Raw genomic sequence first — 15,876 nt, 5'->3', positions numbered from 1 at the left:
GAACAGAGAGGTGACTGAAAACGAGAAGAAGTTGGAGAAAGTTGATAGAGAAGATAAATTGCAGATCGGGGGCGAGCATGGGATAAAATAAAAAGAGGGAGATTTAGGAGAAGATGAAAGCCATGGAGGAGAAGACAGAAGAGCAGGAAGGTGAGGTGTGTCTGTGTCACCCCCTAGTAATATTGCCACGGTTTTTGCATAATGCCCGATGAGCCCCAATCATCTGGCCTCCCCCACAACAATTTCATTACAGACAGCTAATAAATGTTTCATGGAAGAACAAGCTGCTCGCCTCGCCGTTATTAAATCTGAGATAATAAAAGAAGAGCGAGAAAAGGAAAGATGGGGGGGTGGACCCGAGAGAGGGAGGGAGGGAGAGAGACAGAGAGAGCTAGAGAGAGAGCGGTGTCAACATTCTCAAATCGGGGGGCTGTATCTCCTGTTTCTGGGGCAACGGGTCCCCTCCCCTCCCCCTGCTCCCTCCCCCTTGCACCCCGCTCCGCCAGAGAGAGACAGGAAATGAGAAACCGCCAGACAGGATATTGCGTTCTGGTGGCCTGGGGATTAGCTGTTTTATCTAAACACACACACACACACACACACACACACACACACACACACACACACACACACACACACACACACACACACACACACACACACACACACACACACACACACACACACACACACACACACACACACACACACACACACACACACACACACACAGAGACTCATCCATATCCTCGCACACATCCACACATTCCTCTCACACTCTCCCAAGCATCAAGCACAGTGTTCTGCACAGTTTTCAGTCGTTACTCTTTGCAGGTATGTTCCATGTGGTCATGTTATGCCATATCTGAGCTGTCATTAAAGGGTCAAATCTTTCAGTCGAGATCAGATGTGGAGAATGGAGTATCTCAAGTATTATCAGGAACAGTGTAAATAGTTGAGAAAAGAAAAGTGTACGGAGAGACTGGTCTGCTAATCATTAGCAATAAACCTTGATATTGTATTTTATACTAATCAGAGGGTCATTCATACCGTATAGCTCAAAATGTTTGGAAATCAAATAAGACTGTCTGATGCACGTTGTCTATAAGTACACATAGGCTTTGAAGGAAATGGCTTCCATCTGCATATGTGTGTGTGATTGCAAGTTGTTTCTGTTTGTATATCACTGTTCTGTGATGTACCGTTTCTGAGACGCATACACTCCAAGAAATGCTGGGTTAAAAACAACCCAATTTGGATTATTTGGTAACCTAGCACTGGGTAAATATTGGACAGGACACATGCTGGGTTATTTTGACCCAGCCAGTTGTTTTTGGGTTGTTGGGATTACCCAAACATTGGTTAATTTAACTATCAGTTGGGTATTTTTTACTCTCCTTCTGAGTGGACCTAGCAGCTGGGTCTGTTTTAAATGTAATCCTTCAATTATTTTCAGATAGATTTGATTTGTCTACCTGTTATTTTGTTTTTGCATTTGACACATTCTTCAATCTATAATATGAAGATAATTTATTACATACTGTATTATAAACTGGGATGGTCGGAGCTCTGAATGCTGATTGGCTGACAGCCGTGGTATATCAGATATAGGGTCTGACAAAACATTTTTTACTGCTTTAATTACGTTGGTAACCGGTTTATAATGGCAATAAGGCACCTAGGGGGTTTGTGGTATATTGACAATATACCATGGCTAAGGGCTGTATCCAGGCACTCCACGTTGTGTTGTGGTTAAGAACAGCCCTTAGGCGTGGTATATTGGCCATATACCACACCCCCTCGGGCCGTATTCCTTAAGTGTACCACGGGTATGACAGAACAGTTATTGTTACTGCTCTAATTACGTTGGTAACCAGTTTATAATAGCAATAAGGTACCTTGGGGGCAGTGGTGTAAAGTACTTTAAAGTACAACTTAAATATTTTTGGGGGGTATCTTTACTTTGCTATTTATATTTTTGACAACTAATGTACTTTCTACTCCATACATTTTCCCTGACACCCGAAAGTACTTGTTACACGATGAATGCTTAGCAGGTCAGGAAAATGGTCCAATTCACGCACTTATCAAGAGAACACGTAGTCATCCCTACTGCCTCTGATCTGGCAGACTCACTAAATATAAATGCATTGTTTTTAAATGATGTCTGAGTGTTGGAGTGTACCCCTGGCTATACGTGAATTTTCAAAAAACAAGAAAATGGTGCCATCTGCTTTGCTTAATATAAGGAATTTGAAATGATTTGTACTTTTACTTTTAGCAATTACATTTTTTTTTATATTTAAGTATATTTAGAAACAAATCATTTTACTGGGTGACTTTCACTTTTACTTGAGTACGTTTTTATTAAGGGGTGTGTACTTTTACTCAAGTATGACAATTGGGTACTTTTTCCACCACTGCTCGGGGGTTTGTGATTTATGGCCAATATACACTACATGACCAAAAGTATGTGAACACCTGCTCGTCTAACTGCTCATTCCAAAATCCTGGGCATTAATATGGAGTTGGTCCCCTTCTTTGCTGCTATAACGGCCTCCACTCGTCCGGGAAGGGTTTCCACTAGATGTTGGATCACTGCTGCAGGGACACTTAGATCTGGCTCGCAGTCAGCGTTCCAATTCATCTCAAAGGTGTTTGATGGGATTGAGGTCTGGGCTCTGTGCAGGCCAGTCAGGTTCTTCCACATCGATCTCTACAAACCATTTCTGTATGGACCTCGCTTTGTGCACAGGGGCATTGTCATGCTGAAACAGGAAAGGGCCTTCCCCAAACTTAATTGTTTAGAATATCATTGTATGCTGTATCATTAAGATTTCCCTTCACTGGAACTAAAGGGCGTAAACCGAACCATGAAAAACAGCTCCAGACCATTATTCCTCCTCCATCAAACTTTACAGTTGGCTCTATGCATTGGGGCAGATAGTGTTCTCCTGGCATCCGCCAAACACAGATTCGTCCGTTGGACTGCCAGATGGTGAAGCGTGATTCATTCCTCCAGAGAACACGTTTCCACTGCTCCAGAGTCCAATGGCGTCGGGCTTTACACCACTCCAGCCGACGCTTAACATTGTGCATGGTGATCTTAGACTTGTGTGTGGCTGCTTGGCCATGGAAACCCATTTCATGAAACTCCCGGTGAACAGTTCTTGTGCTGACGTTGCTTCCAGAGACAGTTTGGAACTCGGTAGTGAGTGTTGCAACCGAGGACAGACAATTTTTGCAAACTACGTGCTTCAGCAAGTGGCGTTCCCGTTCTGTGAGCTTATGTGGCTTACCATTTTGTGGCTGAGCCGTTGTTGCTCCTAGATGTTTCCACTTCCTGATAACAGCACCTACAGTTGAACGGGGGCAGTTCTAGCAGGGCAGAAATTTGACGAACTGACTTATTGGAAAGGTGGCATCCTAGAACGGTGCCATATTAAAGTTCTTCAGTAAGGCCATTCTACTGCCAATGGTTGTCTATGGAGAATACATGGCTGTGTGCTCAATTTTATACACCTGTCAGCAATGCGTGTGGCTCAAATAGCCAAACTAATTTGAAGGGGTGTCCACATACTTTTGTATATAATGTACCACGTTGCGTCATGCATAAGAACAGCCCTTAGCCATGGTATACTGGTCATATACCACACTCTCCTCGGGCCTTATTGCTTAATTATAATAAGGTATATCACCTTATTGCATCCCACCAGTGGGATTTACATAAGCTTTTAGGGAACTCATACACTTCTGTAAGCTTCATTGAAGCTAAACGTGATAACTATACAACAGAACAGATTAACAGGAATGACATTGACTCTCATGGGTGGCCAAAAAGAACTATCTGAAAGCCACACCCCTACTAAACTAGGCCTCCTGTTTTTGAATGCGTACATCTTTGTGTGTGTGTGTGTGTGTGTGTGTGTGTGTGTGTGTGTGTGTGTGTGAGAGTTACGAGCGTGTGTGTGTGTGTGTGCGTGTGGACGTGAGCATGTTTGTGTGCGTGCCAGTGTGTGTGTTTGCGTGTTTGTGGTGGTGGCGGAGGGAGCGGTATCGTGGGGAATGCTGGGAAATTTTAATAACACAGGAGCAGTGCAGGGAGATTTAATAAAAGGAGATGATGTGATTACCGAACCCTGGCTCTGAGCCATCCTGCTTCACAGTGCAATATCCGCTCATACACACACACACACACACACACACACACACACGCTCACACACACACACACACACACTCACACACACACACGCTCATGCTCACACATACACACCAAAATAAAATTATACTAAAGCCATACTAAGATTGTAACATCCAGATTCACTGTAAAGATCCCATACCCACAACCTCACCTAAACTTACATTTCCAATATGCTAAGACAAACATCCACTGATAGCTGACAATACAAAACCCAATGCACATTTTCACTAATCCATTCACATGGATGGACACATACCGAACATGCATGCTTACGCACATAGGAGCAAGCAGCACCACGTTCACATCAACATACAAATAATACATGCATAACAGAGTCTTTGCTGAGATCTGAGGACTTGCATTCGCTCCCCAAGCTAATGTCTCGGCTTTAACTCAGTAGGTTAACTATCGTAACCTACTGCCGTGCAAGAGACTGGGGTCCGAACCCAGTCAGTCTCATTGGTGCTGTGAATTGGGGAGGTCAAAGTGCCAACCAGGGTGAAAAGTAACCCCGTTTGCTTACGAATGCTTGTGATCATTTCAGAGATACCTATATAGGCTTCATAAAGGGTTTATGAAGGCTTCATTATGCCTTAAAAGTGTTTTGTCTAAAGTGGGGCCATTCATCCTGATAGCAGCCATGAGCCATTTCTCCTCTCTCTGGGTTATGGGGGATGCGGCCCAAATGGCACCATATCCCCTATATAGTGCACTACTTTTGACCAGAGCCCTATGGGGCTTGGTCAAAAGTAGTTCACTATAAAGGGAATATGGTGCAATTTGGGCCACTAGTAGGTCTATTGTGAATTACACTTCTATTAGGGGGATTATACTGATCTACTTAGAGACCTCCCTCAGTGACTGTTGCCCTCAGTTTCCAAGTTTAGTAAATTCTACAATATATGGCACTATGAAATGGGATTAGTAACCAAAAAGCAGGACTTAAACACTGCAGAGGAATTGTGGTCTGGTGACCGTTGTCCCAAGTCGCCTTTATGTTGAGTAAATTCTGGCAGTATAAAATGGGATTAAAAAACAAAAACTGGGATTTAAAGGGGAAATCTGCAGTTAAAACAATAACAAAGCCGTCACCCTGCCATTGGTTTTGTAAACGGCTGAGGGATGGAGAAATGTAACTACTCTCAAATGTACACAGAGCTATTGACGTAAAGACCGACCATCCATGAGATCAAATGTATAGTTTTAAACAATATTTTGAGGCTATACAGTGTCTGTTTTAGTACTTTGTTTATGAACAAAGCAGTAAAACAATCTTATAAGTTGGGTAATGATGGGGTAAGACAATTGAACTAAACTCATGAGGCACAAGTTTTATATTCTTCAATTATGAATGTGTATATGTCATGAATGTTAAAGTAAAAAAATAGCAGATTGCCACATTTAAACGATAGATACTGGTTTGCCATTTTCGGGGCTATTGGATAAGATATTTTACAATTGCTGTAGGCAATGAGGCAATTAAGAGGAGGCACTTGAGAGAACTTTCTGTGTGTTATAGACAGACAGCTTGGTACAATGGAGTGTGATGTGAATAGATGATGGTGGTGGTGACTGGATTAGTGGTGAAGTGGTGCTCCTCGATCGGTGTGCTCGTGCGTCCGTGTGTGTGAGTGTGTGCACGTAAGTGTGTTTGGCAAGGGAGTGTGTTTGGTTCAGTAAGTATGTGTGACGGTGGCGGGCTGTGATTGGGGTAATTTTCGGGAGTGTTAGCTAGTTTTGGCAGACCGATGGATTGAGATAGATTATCCGTGGCAGCTGTGGTTTGGACAGGACAAGATCACAGATTAGGAGTTTTAATGTGCCGACCTGGCTCACTCTCCTCTCCTCCTTTCCTCTTCTCACCTCTTCCCCTCTCTGCCCTTCAGATTTGGGGTAGCAACACCTTCCTCTCACCCAGTCAGGGAGCCTTAACACTTCTCCTCCTTCTCTCCTTTCTTTCCCTCTAACTTCCCTCCATCTCTCTGTCCCTCGTCATCCTGTCACTTTCTCATCTCATCCAGCCATCCCTTGCCTCTTGCCTGAACATAAATATTTTTCTCTCACACTCTCTCTTATTTCGATGGTCTCTCTCGTTCTATGAGCTAAGTCACTGCCACAGCAGACCTCTTGTTTGCAGTCTTGTTTGCAGACCCGGGATTTCCCCAGTGTCAATATGCCATCGTATGATTAGGCGTGTGGGTGTTTTAGATATGTATAGATATTGTGGAAATATATAGTATATGGAAGTACTCACCGTATACTGATGAGTAACCTGGGTTTCCTGTAAATATATGTGTGAGTTTATAGGTTGGGTTAGGCTAGAGAGACAGAGAAAAAAAGAGAGTGTGTGTGTGTTTGTGTCTGGGGGGGGGGGGGGGTCTCTGTGTGTGTGTTTGTGTGTGTATTTTGGTGTGTAAAAGAGAAAGAGATTAACCCCATGCTATGGCCAATCCCTGGTTATGAGTTTACAGCGTCTGTCTGGGCATCGCACTGTTTAAACAACAATCTAATTAATCCTGTCTTTATTAGTTTCACTGAACTACAGAGGGAGGGAGCGAAGGAGAAGGGACGGAGGGGGGAGAATTGGGAATCCTGTCAGAAAATACTGGAGGGAGATGGGATGGGGGGCAGAGTGATAAAACAACTGGGATTCAAGAGGAATTTAAAAGCAGGAGTTTTGGGGCCTTTAAATCGAATTGATATGTTGATGAGAAGAGAATGAAGAGTGGGAGAAAATGAAAGGGGTTGGGACACGCGAGAGGATCCGCTCATACACACACACACACACACACACACACACACACACACACACACACACACACACACACACACACACACACACACACGAGAGGAGTGATGAAAAGACACAAGGAAAGTAGACAACAAAGCCCGGTGAATGACAGTGTGTGAACTGTTAAAAAAATTGTCCAAGCACGATGCTTGTTTCACATGTTCTCTTTTAAATCCTACTAAATTGTGAATAGTAGGTCATGATGGGCTAAAACACTGGACCAGCTCGTTAAATAGACCAAGATTCCACCAACACTTCAGTGCAGGCTCCCTACACATCAGTTGACTACTGCCCCCAAGTGTCATCAGTGAAGAACAACATTCTGAAGCGTTACCACATACTGTTATTGCAGTAAACACATGTTAGATGTTCAAGCTTTAAGTTCTGGGAAATGCTGATGTGACATTTAATTATATTCCGTACACAGGTTTGGTTGAGAATCTCCACAGGTGCAAATGAGGTCTAATCTTTCAGGCAATCTTGTGTCTGTCTCTCTGCCTTTGGGTGCGTTCCAGGTTGTCTGTAATTCAGTCGCTCGGCACATCTCAGAGGACTGCTAATATCATGTCAGTGAGAAATTACAACACTCCTGCAAGCAATGTGAGACCTGATCATCTGCAGTCCGACTTCAAAAAAAGACGGTTTGGAAGGACACCTCGAATGAGGCCTTAAAAGCTCTGCGCTGCTGTGTGGTCAAGACGGTGTCTTCTGCACATCTCAGAATATTACCTTATCGTATTCCTACTGTGACGTTAAACTAACTCTTCTTCAGGACTGCAAAAAAGACAACATGGAACACACCCGACTGCAATAAAGACACCTGACCTATTACACACTGGAACGCACCCTTTCCCCCCTCTGTCCCTATAGGCTGTTTGTCAGGAAGTGCAGTGCGTGCCTGCAGGTGATTGGCCGCTCAGAGCTGATCATGCGTGTGCTGGGGCAGGTGTACCACCTGGGCTGTTTCAGCTGCTGTGAGTGTGAGCGCCGGCTGCAGCGCGGGGACGAGTTTGTCCTGAAGGAGGGCCAGTTGCTCTGCAGAGGAGACTACGAGAAGGAGAGAGAGATGCTGGCTGCCATCAGCCCCACACCCACTGAGTCAGGTAACAGGAAAAGACGGGGCAACCAACAAATCAATCAATCAATCAAACCATACAATCACTGGATGAAATCTAGGTGGCACTTTATGCTACGGTATAGAGAAAGTGCAGGAGATTACGTAATTACACAGTGATAACCTAATGACTTGTTTTTTCATTGGGATTCACTACTAGGCACCATTTGATACCAATTTGTCTGTCAATTGAAGATCCTATTTTCTCTCTCCACACCCCTCAGTGAAGAGTGAGGATGAGGATGGTGGGGGCGGTTCTGTAGGGGGGAAGGGCGGCGAAGGGAAGGACCACAAACGGTCAAAGCGACCACGCACCATCTTGACCACACAGCAGCGCAGAGCTTTCAAGGCCTCCTTCGAGGTGTCCTCCAAACCTTGCAGAAAGGTAAGCAGACCAGGCGTAACACGGTTTCTTTCTTTTGTTCCTTCTCTTTTTCACTTTTCTTTCTCTTTCTCACACACACACACACACACACACACGCGCGCGCGCACACACACACACACACACACACACACACACACACACACACACACACACACACACACACACACACACACACACACACACACACACACACACACACACACAGACACAGACATATACACACACAGTCCCATTTAGTGTCATGGCTTAATTTCTCTTATCTTCAGGTGAGAGAGACACTGGCAGCTGAGACCGGGTTGACAGTTCGAGTCGTGCAGGTGTGGTTCCAAAACCAGAGAGCAAAGGTGAGATATTTGACCTGTCCTGAATCCCCACTCCCCCCCCCCCCCCCCCCCACCCACCCATGACACTAATACAACCAATAACACTAATCATGAATCTAATGGCGCAATTGCTCTGAAACTGCATGCAAACATTTATTTTAAAGGCTAAAGCACAGTTAAAGGGATAGTCCACCCAAATAACACAAGGAAGAACTATCCTTATAACGAACGACAGAGCAATAGCGCCATTGAGTCCATTATCAGTGTGTTGGTCCTGTGCATTGCAGATGAAGAAGATAGCTCGCAGGCAGCAGCAACAGCAGCAGCAGCAGGAGCAGGAGCAGCTGGGAGGGTCCAGGAGAGGGCCGAGCAGGGGGGGCCGACAGAGCAACGATGACAGTGAGGGTAAGAGGGGGGAATAGAGCAGGGATTTCACAAAAGCCTTGTAGCTAACTGGTACTTAACTCGCAGATGTAGAAGTGCTTAATTTGACAGTTTTTGTTCATTCGTGCACAGGAAGATTAGTCTTTCGCTACAAACGTGACAATTAACAGAGTAGCTTGCCAAAGTAGCGAAATTTCAGGAAACTCACCTCAAGACAGGTGAAACAATGTCTCTGGAGTTAAAGGGGCAGGACGAGAGGAAGAGATGCAGGGATTGATTAATGTTCAGTCTCTCTCTTCCCAGACGGTTCGAGTGGTCACGGATTGGACGGTCTGTTGGCGTACCCTTCGTTGCCACGACAGCAGCTACTGGCTCTGGACCCCAACATCTACGGAGGAGAGCCGTTCCGCCATGGCCTCACCCCTCCTCAGCTGGGCTCTGAACATCTTCACTCCTACGGTAAGAGAGGGAGGGAGAGGGAGAGAGATGGAAAAAGACTGAGAGAGATGGACGGACCAAACAGACAGACATACTAACCCTATTTCCCCTTTAGATTCAGAGACTGTGTTCCACGATCTGGACAGCGACGGGAGCCTCAGTCACCTCGGCGACTGTCTTCTGGCAGCGGCAGACGGTGGGCTCCTGGCGGGGCGGGTGGGAAACCCCATCGACCGCCTCTACTCCATGCAGAACTCCTACTTCACATCCTGACCCCTCACCCTTGACCCCTGACTCACTCCACCAATCACCACTCAGAGAAGCAGCTAATGACCGGTTATCCTACAAGGCCCAGAAGGTCATCACACCAACCATGCTTGAGCTGGGTCCATATCCATATCTGACCGGGCTTATTGTACCTTACCAAGTAAAAGCATAATAGTCAACACCTGGGTCATGTTCAGTAGGGCGGAAAACGGTGGGAGTGAAACGGGGAGGTACTACCTTCATTTGTCCACTAAGAACACGTTTTTCCATACCAAACACGACCCAGGTAGCCATTTAAGATCTCAACTATGACTTATGCCGTGTCCGAAGTCTGGCTTGCCCATTACTTACTTAAACTGCATACTGTGTACTTAATCGTATTACATACTATTTTGAACGTTCGGTTTAGTACAAACGTATGCAGTAAGCAACAAACATCAAAGTACTACTCATCCATACTGAGAAGGCGTCATCGAATGCGCCGTTCGCTCTTGTTCCACGCCGTTCTTACATTTTTTTTTTTGCAGAGAGCATCCCCTATTCTGATAATCAGTTGTTGTTGAACACGCGGGTGTGAAAAGACGATGATCTTCCTCAATAGTGCCCAGCGAATTCTACTTAGATGAAAAGCCAAAATGAGTATGACAATCCGGGCATTTAAAGTATACTAGATCTTCAAGATTTCACATACTATAAAGCTTTTTTTCCCACATACTCAAACGGCCTACTATTTAGGACGCAAGTATGGGTATTCGGACACGGCCACACTCTGTTGCTTGATCCCAACATCCTCCCTGTAGCAGACAGATGTGAAATCCTATTGACAACATACTTGATCAAATACTCTCTCATTTGTTTCATATAAGAGGGACTATTCCATTGGTCCGTTGCTCCAGGCAAGCTTAAATCAAGGGCAGCTAAAGTATTTCAAAGAAAAGAAAATACTATTTGAACCCAGGTCTGTCAGGTCTGTGTGTTTGTGAGTCAGAAACCTGTGTTACTTATTAGGTTGCTAATGAATGGGGAGTGTTCCATTCATTAGCTCAGGATCTGACCTGCTTGTTGTGCCCACACGGTTAGGGAGTCTTCTTGGCAGCAGGGTTAAGGAGCAGAGTGAAGACGCATACCAGAGAGGTTACAGCAGGCTTGGGGCAGAGCTGCCTCCAGAACATGATTCAACCCAAAAAGCGTTGTATTGGAGCTGGCCACTGGTTCATAGCGTGGATGGGGTCAATTCAGTCAAATCAAAAAGTGAATGGGAGCTCAGCCTAAATTAATGACTGGAATAAAGGTACTGGGTGGATTTGGAGGAACATTGGAGAGATAGATTTCATAAGAGGTCGAGATGAGTTGAAGGGTACAGAGTGGCACGCTCGATTTGTTTGGGATTGAGTGAAACATGTGGGTTAGGTAACTTAGGTCTAGAGTTTGCTCTCAGGTTAGTGTGTCGGTTCGGGTTTTTAGCAATGTTATACGGGAAATGATTTACAAATCCCTGTAACCCGATTAGTTCACATTAGTCAACATAGTGAAAGGAGATGTGTAGACCGTAGATAACATCAGGGTCCTAATAGAGTAGTGTTTCTCAATCTTGGCCCTGGGGACCCAAAAGGATGCACATTGAAAAGAGAGCGAAAGAAGAAAGAAACAATGTTATGCCTGGTCTGCTTACCTTTCTGCGTGGTTCGGAGGGCACCTCGAAGGAGGCCTTGAAAGCTCTGCGCTGCTGTGTGGTCAAGATGGTGCGTTGTCAGGTGCAAAAGGCAAAAACAAAAATGTACCCCCCCTTTTGGGTCCACAGGACCAGGATTGAGAAACACCCCTATAAAGTAGACTAACAGGGTCATTCAGATAACCTTATAAAGGAAACAGGGTTGTGTAAAGTGTAACGCTTTCATGTAGCTCTGGTTCAGGGTTTTATGTGGGGTTTGCTTGGGAAAGCTCAGCATCAGCAAGCCATTCGTAACACCCGGGACCAAAGCTAGCGTTCGTGTAACTATTTCTTTAATACTGTGAAGTATTCACTAAAAGGTGCAGGAGTTTGTCCTGGGCTGGAAAAACGCTAAGCCCTAAACGAAAATGTAGAAGTTGAATATTAATTGGTGTGTAAAACATAAGTAAAAAAGTATGTTTAGGCCCAGGAGTTTTTCCTGTTCAGGTCACGTGGTCAGGAAAACTACTGGCCCTAGCGACGATAAACAAGTATGTGTTCCAATGTAAAATAATTGTGTTAATATTATTGTTGTTACAATGAATACTACAGTACTACTATAGGTATAATCACTGTAATTTATCTTTGATCGAAAAACACCTTACAATAGACGTTGTTCAATATTTTGTACTCTTATGGTTAAGTATTTATGTTGTAGCATGAGCTGTGTGTGCCACACTTTCAAAATGTAAATAATTATTACTATGAACATAGCACTGATGACAGTATTTTCCTATAGCTTATACCCACACTGGGACCATCTTGTGGAGTCCACTTCCTATATGATTTCTCATAATTGACTGATGATATATATTTTTTACAGTATAGTATTTACGTGGATATAATTTATTGTGTGATACATTTCTCTGGAAGGTATGAGAAATTCTTAATCTTAGATTTTGTCTGAAAGATATTGCTCCAAGTTTTTGTTCTGTGACCTCTTCCATTGTGTGCTTTTTGAGTGTAATGTCGCGTTTCGTCAATATAACCTGTCAATTCAGAGTCTGACTAAATATGCCTACATTATTCTGAGTATGTGTGATGCGGATGATGCAAGGCTTCTCCTTCTACACTGAGTGTACAAAACATGATGAACACCTGCTCTTTCCATGACACAGACTGACCAGGTGAATCCAGGTGAAACCTATGATCCCTTATTGATGTCACTCGTTAAATCCACTTCAATCGGTGTAGATGAAGGGGAGGAGACGGGTTAAAGGAGGATGTTTAAGTCTTGAGACATGGATTGCGTATGTGTGCCATTCAGAGGGTGAATGGGCAAGACAAAAGATTGAAGTGCCTTTGATCGGGGTATGGTAGTCGGTGCCAGGCGTGCCGGTTTGTGCAACACTGCTGGGTTTTTCATGCTCAAGTTTCCTGTGTGTATCAACAATGGTCCACCACCCAAAGGTCATCCAGCCAACTTGACAAAACTGTGGGAAGCATTGGAGTCAACACGAGTCAGCATTTCTGTAGAACTCTTTCAACACCTTGTACAGTCCATGCCCTGACATTTTGAGGCTGTCCTGAGGGCTAAAGGGGGGGGGGGGGGTGCAACTCAATATTTGGAATGTGTTCTTAATGTTTTGTACATTCAGCCTCTGCACGTTGTTTGTGTCCAATTTTTTGAAGACTGACATTTCCAAGGAATAATCTCTCCACTTGATTGCGTCTCCCTCAGCCTTTAATAAGTGAAGCAGAAAAGGGGGCCTGTTCTGGTTAGTAGTCAAAGGGTACATAACTCAACATCCTCCCTCTTGACTGTCTCTGTGGTCACACAGATTATAACTCCACAGCCCCCTCCTTCTCCTCCAACCTTCCTGGGCTCTGTTCCTTCCGCCAGCGGATAGCCTCCTCCTTCATCCCCTCTACTTCTCCTTCCTTCCACCTTTCCTCAGCTCCTTCAAATTCTAACTCTCCAGGCCCCTTCCCCTCCTTCCTGCGCTCCCTCCTTTCCCTCAGCGAGTATGTAGCCAAGGAGAGATGTGTGGGAGAGATATACATTCCACAGTTGAGTATTCTACCATGACTCACTCCAACCTGAAGAAAGGGAGAGTGGGAGGGAGCGAGGGGCACCCTTGTGTAGCACCATAACACCAGACAGCATGTATCCAAACTGGATGAGTAATAGGACTGAAATATAGGAGTTTCATGATAAAATTCACCCAAAATAACATCTACAAGAGACAACCACACCGCAAACAAGGGATACTTATATATCACGCAGTTGTACACAGATATGTTGCGGAGTGAGGTTACAAAGCTAACACTGTTTTACACATTCATTCTCAATATACATTTGAGAGGCAAAGAAAACCATTTAGGCTGCTACCTGAGGTTACCACAGTGTTGTAAATATGTATTACACACTAAAAACTGCTGCATAGTCAGTCGCACTGAGTGATTCTTTTCACATACAGGGAAAACGACTCCTCTGATTCCCATTGTATTTCAGAGAGCTGTAGCATCGATGAGTTATGACAGATCTTCAATAAATAACCCGTCTTGATTCTTCACAGTCTCGGGCAGAAATCAGTCCCAGAAATTGTAAATGTCTAGGAGTTTGAGTTCTTTTGACAAATCCTAAAGTAGCCATGGACAAGAGTCCACTTTATCCATGTACCAAGTCAGGAAGTTATCAAAATGACATGGGCATTGATTTATCCATGGTAGATAGAGCAGTCCGGTGTCAGTGTTGCAGGAAGGAGATATCTGAGAGGGATGGATGATGGTCACTGCTGGGTCCTAAGAGGGCCGAGGAACCGGGTTCACTGCTGAAAGAGGAGATACAGTATATTCACTTCAGCTCCTACACCAAATATTCAAAAAGGTAATCTCTCAGAAACAGGTTACGTAAACATAAATTACAAAATTGCGCAATATTTTAGTTCTGGGTTTACCCGAGATGATCAAAATGGTAAAACAAATACAGTACGGAGTTCGGACACTGGACAGGTATGAATACTAAGGACAGGAAGACCCAGTTTACACCACGTAATAAGATATTTCTTTAGTGTTTACTTTTGGGGGTACTTGAAGACGAAGAGGAAAGACACTGATGTAAAGCACTCTCTCAAGGCCAAGGGGAACCAGTCAAAAGTTGGTATAATCACAAAGAATTGAGGGCTGTGGTGAACGAGCCGAAGACTGATCTACAATCAGTAAACACTCACGCACTCCGGCAAGGTCCACTGTCTCTGCACAGCCGAGGAAGCGCGCTACGTGTACTGAACAGGAGGTAGGTGAGTTCTGGTTCTCTGGTAAGCAGTGCTCAAACTCTGTGAACTCTTTTGAACAGTCTGTCCGGATCTTCTGGATCACAGGGCTGCAGAAACAATGATCAATAAGATATTGAAGAAAACAAACACAATCCTACACTTCACAACATCAGCACTGTACAGTACTCACGGGTTTGACTTCTTGCATCTGAATTATTTTCACACCAACAGTTCTTTACAGTAACCCAACCTAGACCCTCGAAGAACAAGCAGCAGCACAGTGGAAGGAATAGGGTCTAGGCCTAGGAGAAAGCCTGTGTTAACGCTCCCGCCTAGTCACATATACTGTTCCCCACTGGAGACCAGAGTTCATTCCCCATGTCCACCCTTCTTACCCCCCCCCCATTTCCAACTGTCAAAATAGGAGTAAACCTAGAGAGGAACCAGACTCAGAGAGGGTGCCCACTCTGCTCTGTAATGGGTCTACATATGACCATCAAGGCCCGTCAGATATAGCCTGGGTACTACCAGTCTGTTGCTGCTATCATTCCACTCCTTATCATGCAATGCAATGACACGGAGTACAAGGAGTTGAAAGTTAGCTAAACAGGTTATGGATTTTAGGCTACATGCACAACTGATATTCTCAGAGACAACAGCTTACTGTGAAGAGGTTCACTGTGCCACCTTCATCTTCAGGTCTTGACAGTGCTGTTGCCATGTTGATGGGTGGGAGGCCACACACTGCCCATAGCTTTCCATCTCCTTATGGCAACACTTGGTGGTGATATCCATGGCAACCTGCCTGGAGGATGACACGGACATGCAGAACAGTTTCTGAGATATGCATAGACAATTACAATGAAGTCCAGTCATGGACTGTGTGTCCTCTTCTGTGGACAGAATGTCAGAAAAACAAATTGATCGCTAAGCATTTACCGATGGCAAAGTCTTTTGGACGTCTTTGTTTCTTTCTTTTTATGGCGCAGTCCGGACCGGCCTTGATTTATACACCTATATTTGGTTCAGATTTGGTCCGGTCT

The 15,876-nt window shown here is 44.6% G+C and overlaps 1 protein-coding gene and 1 long non-coding RNA gene across 2 annotated transcripts in view; one reads left to right on the top strand and one right to left on the bottom strand.

The window, feature by feature from the left end:
• Positions 1-12,587, top strand: part of LOC139421042 (LIM homeobox transcription factor 1-beta-like) — a 28,172-nt gene extending 15,585 nt beyond the window's left edge. The window contains exons 4-9 of the mRNA XM_071171536.1: positions 7,864-8,096; positions 8,332-8,492; positions 8,759-8,836; positions 9,103-9,220; positions 9,503-9,658; positions 9,753-12,587. Of these exons, the coding sequence (XP_071027637.1) occupies positions 7,864-8,096; positions 8,332-8,492; positions 8,759-8,836; positions 9,103-9,220; positions 9,503-9,658; positions 9,753-9,910 (904 nt within the window). The 3' untranslated portion in view covers positions 9,911-12,587. The remainder of the gene's footprint in view (positions 1-7,863; positions 8,097-8,331; positions 8,493-8,758; positions 8,837-9,102; positions 9,221-9,502; positions 9,659-9,752) is intronic.
• A 1,288-nt stretch (positions 12,588-13,875) lies between these two features.
• On the bottom strand, positions 13,876-15,616 carry LOC139421043 (uncharacterized). Its single transcript, XR_011635581.1, has 3 exons — positions 15,498-15,616; positions 14,789-14,940; positions 13,876-14,389 (listed from the first exon to the last, which is right to left on the bottom strand). It is a non-coding gene; the product is annotated as an uncharacterized lncRNA (long non-coding RNA).
• Positions 15,617-15,876: the final 260 nt, after the last annotated feature.

This window comes from Oncorhynchus clarkii, chromosome 12 (genome assembly GCF_045791955.1).
Source record: "Oncorhynchus clarkii lewisi isolate Uvic-CL-2024 chromosome 12, UVic_Ocla_1.0, whole genome shotgun sequence".
NCBI classification, from domain to species: domain Eukaryota; kingdom Metazoa; phylum Chordata; class Actinopteri; order Salmoniformes; family Salmonidae; genus Oncorhynchus; species Oncorhynchus clarkii.
Note: the sequence above shows the minus strand (reverse complement) of the source record. Positions and strands in the feature narration are given on the sequence as shown.